We start from the raw sequence: 5,233 nt of genomic DNA on the forward strand, positions 1-5,233 counted from the left end.
TACAGAGAGCTGTCCTGCTCCAGAACAAGGCACAGCAGGCTGTGACCCTGGGCAGCAGTGCTGGGCTCTGGGGATCCCCACATGAGCAGCATTTCCAGAATTCCCCCAGCAGCAGCACATCAGTGCAGAATTCCCCCCTCGTGTGTGTCCCACAGCCAGGTCCATCCCAGCCCCCCTCCCCTCCCTGGCAGGATGGGGCCGTACCTCTCCGTGCCTGCTTTTCGTTGCCCTTTTGGATGAGCAGGTACCTGGGGCTCTCGGGGAAGAAGGGCAGTGTCAGGAGCTGGAGCAGGGACGGGATCCCAGTGAGCCCCAGCAGCACAGGCCACCCTGCAGCAAGGCCAGACGTGAGCTGAGAGAAATCCTCCCCCTGTGGAGCCCACGGAGAGGGCCTGAGCCAGAGCTTTACCTTCAGCATTCCCAAGGATGCTGTTGAGACCGAGGATCTGAGCTGCAAGGATGCCAATGGTGATGAAGAGCTGTGGGACCACCCCAATAGCTCCTCTCAGGTTTTTGGGGGCCATTTCTCCAAGGAACATGGGAACCACATTGGAAGCCAGGCCTAGAAGTTAAGAGAACAGTGTTGGACATGCAGCTCAAGCTGCAGCAAGCTGCTGATTCCCCATGGGGAGCAAAAGAGATTCCTGCTGAACCACAGGATGTGCAGAAACTTCACCCTCAAACCCTTCTGCTTTGAGTGTCTGGATTATCAGCTGCTGGGCAGCAAAGCATTTTTGGAGTCTGACAGGATTAGCAGGAGCCTCCTTGCCTACAGAGCCAGCAGATGAATGATTTGGGGGTGTCTTGGTTTGAGTGCTCAGTGTTCATCCTCCTAAAAGCAGCTTTCTCCCAGCAGGCTCTGCCAGGAACAGCACAAGACACACAAAAATCCTGCTGCTTCAGGCTTGGAAACAAACTCCAAAGATGAGAGAGGAACATTTTCTTCCTCTAAAACGAGAAGAGAAATCAGTCTCCAGACACACTGATGTGAAAGTGGAAGGAAGTGACTCTGTGTTAGCTTTTAAAAATTCCCTGCTCAGTAAGGCTGTGCTGAGAGCTTTGCTGGGCTGGGATGTGTTGCAGGTGCCTTGCTGGAATAGGTATTTATGCTCTAATAAGGACACCAAGGACACAGGTTATTTTTAGGAACATTCTAGGGCTGCCCACAGTGACCCCAGCGAGCTGCCAGCTCCTGTGCTTACGCTGCAAATTCTGGCAGCTCCAAACTCCTGGAGTCAAATGACCACAGGCGACTCTGACATTTCTAGAGGCCCTGGGCTTCAGGAGCCGGGTGTTACAAAGGTGATCAGGCTGATATTTGAAAGCTAAAAGGCCTAAAAGCTACAGAAACAAATTCCAGCAGTGCCAGAGGGTGAGACTGGGATCCTCCCATATCCTCTCCAGGCACAACGCCCACAGCTGAGGCCAGGTCAGCCTGAGAAGGACAAGCCAGGGCAGCCAGGCTGGATTTGGTTTTTGGTTATAAATAACTGGAAAGAAGGATCACATTTAACAAGACCCTTAGCATTTATCCCAAGCTCCAGTGCTGAGAGCAGCTGCCAGGCTGAAGGGAATCAAAAGCCAAAATAAAACCATTGGACTAACAAAACAAAACAAAAACAAAAAACCAAAAAACAAGAACCTGGCTTGGGAAAGCACCTCGATCTGTACATGTAGCAATTGGTGAGCTAAGGCAGGAAATTTGTCTTTGCAAGCTATTAACAAACCAGGGAGTGTGCCAGTCTCACCAGCCCAGAGCCAATTAATTGAGCCTAAAGGATCTCAGGACCTTTCTAGACCTGGCTGTGCTCGGGGTACCCAGCATGGTTCTGCTTGTCCCCTGCTCCTGCAGCTCCAATAAAGCCACTCACACCAGGAGCACACAGATATCCTTGGCTTCCCTCTGTCCCTGCAGGAAACCCAGTGGCTCTGAGCCCTCCTTTTTAACATTTCTCCTGCAGGAAGAACAGTCAGTTCCAGGGCTGGACTGTTGGCTCTGGCAATGCTTTTGATGGATTATTCTGGTTATGTTAAAAAGGAAAGAAGTCGACTATCTGCTTTAAGTTGTCTGGGAAAGCAGATTATCCTCAGCAGGCTTGCTGGTGGTGGGAGCTGCAGTGCCCAGCAGATGTTTATTGCTGCATTTACAGACACACATCTCCTCCCTGCAGTTTAAATTCCAGTCCCAGGGCCATTATCTCCCAAAGATCTTTAGGACTTCTGCACCGGGCTAAAGCACAGCCTTGTCATGCAGATTCTGAAGTGTGTGCGACCTGTGAAAGCATCTGTTGGGAGAATAAAACACCTTTCCACAGCCAAAGAAATATTTATTGCTCTCCCTTTACCATCCACTTACCAGCAAATATTCCCATGACAACACGGGAAAGGATGATTACTTCGAAGGTTTTTGCCAGCTCCGAGGTTCCCATAAGGATTGCAGCAGCGATGGAAAAGAGGTTATTTATCAGCAAAGTGCCCTTTCTGCAGGGTAACAGGAAAAGAGATGGATTCAGTTGGGCATTTCTGAGCTGCAGAGATCCCCTCTGTGTCACGCTGTCCAAAACTCACACCATGCCAAACCCTGAGCAAGGAGGAAATGGCAATTCCCACATTTTTCCTGCAGGCAATGAAGGTTTCAGAAAGAAGTGAAGCTTCTCAGGAAACCTGAGCAGCAGAAGCTGGGCCTGATCTGAGATCCCAGGGCTTCCTTTCCTCACTGCCCTGCCTGGCTCAGTGCCCACAGCCCGGCCTTGGCCACACCAGAACCACATCAATTCCTTCAGTTTACGGGAGCCAACAGCCGTGGCTGAGCCCAGCAGTTCTCCCTCATCCCCTGCTCTCCCCTCAAGGTGTGTGTGGGAATTTCAGGCTGCTGGAGGGCTGGGCAAGGCTGAATCACCAGAAGACTTTTATCTTCTCCCAGAGGGAGGGCAGGACCTCAGCTCCAGCTCTCACTTTACCGGCCGCAGTTGTTGACCATGGGCCACACCATGAGTGAGCCAAAGAGGCCACCCAGAGGGAACATGGACACCGTGAGGGACCAGAGCAGCGTCTGGAATCCGCTGTCCATGGGCGCTCCAGTCCTGTCCAGGTAGGTCCTGTTGTAAAAGTCTTGCATGTACTGCAGGGAAACACAGAGCACATTTGGCACAGTGAGTACAATTTCCATGCTGGAAAGGTTAGATAACAACAAATGCCATAAAGCTCTGCCCTAAAACAACTGTCCTGATAATAAAAATCCGGAATGGGCGAGCTGGGGAATGAGTGCAAGAGAGGGATGGAGAAGCCTGGGCTGGAAAACTGTTCCTGCCCTTTAGGAGGTGCCTGGTGGCCAGAGGGGGAGGCAGCCAGAGCTCAGCTGTCCCAGGTGTTGAATTAAGGTTTTGGTGCTCGGAAGAGATCAGAATGTCACTGAAAGATAGCAAACCCCCCTCTCTGTTAGTATGGTAATGACCCCTGCAATTAGCTAATAGCACCTGGCTGTGATGAAAGCAGATGGGAGTAACACAGTGAGCCCAGGTTATAAAATGTCAAATTCTCCAACAATAAACGCCATTCTTTGCCATCCATCACATGGATGTCTTGTGGGTGAATGGTCCGAGCGGCCTGGGTGTGGCTGGCCCTGAAGCAGGGTGTCTGCCTTGCCATAAAACACAACACCCAGGCACAGAGGGGACAAGGCCGTGCCCACAGACACCACGAAGGGCAGGGAATAATTCAGACACCACGAAGGGCAGGGAATAATTCAGACACCACGAAGGGCAGGGAATAATTCAGACACCAGGAAGGGCCGGGAATTCCTGGGGTGTTACCCCTCTCCCAGCTGGGCTCACCCACCGGGGCAGGAGAGTTGATCACAGACACGTTGTAGCCGTACTGGAAGGAAGATCCAAAGGCAGAAACCAGAGCTGCCAGGGCCAGGGGAAGTGTCATTTTCTGCAGGGGGAGAGACAAAAAAACCATGGGCACCACCTTGGAAATGGGTCTGGCTTTTAGGCATTAATAACTTTAAGTAAAAACAAAGGAAGTCTCGCTTTCTGTGTTTTTCCTTTCGTTTTGCTGCCTATAACAGCCCAATGGGTTGTTTCCATTACAACTCATTTTGTTCTGCTTGATATGCCCACGGTCATTAGAGCAATTTACTCTGCTTTGCTGGTAGGAACAAATCATTTGGGTGATTAATTTTTTTTCAAGTTACCATTCTTAAAACACCACCCTGCAGGGAAAAAGGTTGCATGCAATTATTCTTTCCCAATGTGCAAATTGGACAGTGGAATAACACAGGATACTGGCACGGGAAAGCTGTAAAAAGATGGGATTTTTGCATCAAGTGGCAAAATCCCTTTCCTGTTTGTTTTTTCTTCCTCTGTATTTTGGGACAGAACTATTTATGGATCTGATTGCCCCTGAAGCCAATTAGAACTTATCCAAGCAGCCCACGAAGGGTTACAGGAGCTGCATTTTGCACTGGAACAGAGGAGGGGAATTGTGGGATCAGCACCCTGTTGTGGGCACACATCTCCCAGCGTCACAAAAATCCAAAAAATCTCACTTTTCACAACAGTTTAGCTGCCATGCAGCCCCCAGGCTGTGTTGACAGAGCTGGGTTGTTGGGATTTTTTTTGGCTGGGTTTTTATTCACTAATGCATCTCACTGCTGCTACATAAATAAAGTCATTTTTCATTTTCATCTCGTTTGCTGCCACCATCACCAGCCTTAATGGACATAAAGTCTGTGAGGTTGTCTGTCCCAGCACTCAGCTCAGGTCCCACACGAGGGCTCTGGCATCTCCCTAATTGAACATTTGTCCAAATAGCCACTGGAGCTTCTTTCTGTTCCTCAGAATCTCTGGCAGCTCAGCTCCAGGGTCTGCAGAGTTTAGGGTGTTACAGGAGATCAAAATTCAAGTTGATCTCAGGATCAGGAGGAGACTGAGGCTCTCAGATCTGTTTTATTCTGGGAGGAGACTGCTGCCATTCTCTCATTGGTGATGAAAAGCATCTGCCTTGCTCTCATAAACCAAATTCCAGGAGTTTAGAAGAGCCACTGGTGTTAATTATTGACATCCAGCACTGTCAGGAAAACCACTGGCATTGCCCAGCAGTGCCTTGTGCAAGGCTCCCCAAACACTGCTGTGAAAGGAGCCCCAGCCAGCCTAACACTGATGGGAAAGTAGGAGAGAAAACACAGGGGGAGAGTCACACAGAAGGGAGAGAAAACACAGGGGGAGAG

The 5,233-nt window shown here is 50.1% G+C and overlaps 1 protein-coding gene across 1 annotated transcript in view; it reads right to left on the reverse strand.

Annotated features, from left to right (window-relative positions):
- The window catches only part of LOC107213784 (solute carrier family 2, facilitated glucose transporter member 5), a 10,320-nt gene that overhangs the window by 3,775 nt on the left and 1,312 nt on the right, over positions 1-5,233 (reverse strand). The window contains exons 3-7 of the mRNA XM_015648599.3: positions 3,838-3,936; positions 2,961-3,121; positions 2,357-2,481; positions 410-562; positions 205-330 (exon numbers count right to left, since the gene is read on the reverse strand). Of these exons, the coding sequence (XP_015504085.1) occupies positions 205-330; positions 410-562; positions 2,357-2,481; positions 2,961-3,121; positions 3,838-3,936 (664 nt within the window). The remainder of the gene's footprint in view (positions 1-204; positions 331-409; positions 563-2,356; positions 2,482-2,960; positions 3,122-3,837; positions 3,937-5,233) is intronic.

The sequence above is a fragment of the Parus major genome, chromosome 21, assembly GCF_001522545.3.
Source record: "Parus major isolate Abel chromosome 21, Parus_major1.1, whole genome shotgun sequence".
In the NCBI taxonomy this organism is placed as follows: Eukaryota; Metazoa; Chordata; class Aves; order Passeriformes; family Paridae; genus Parus; species Parus major.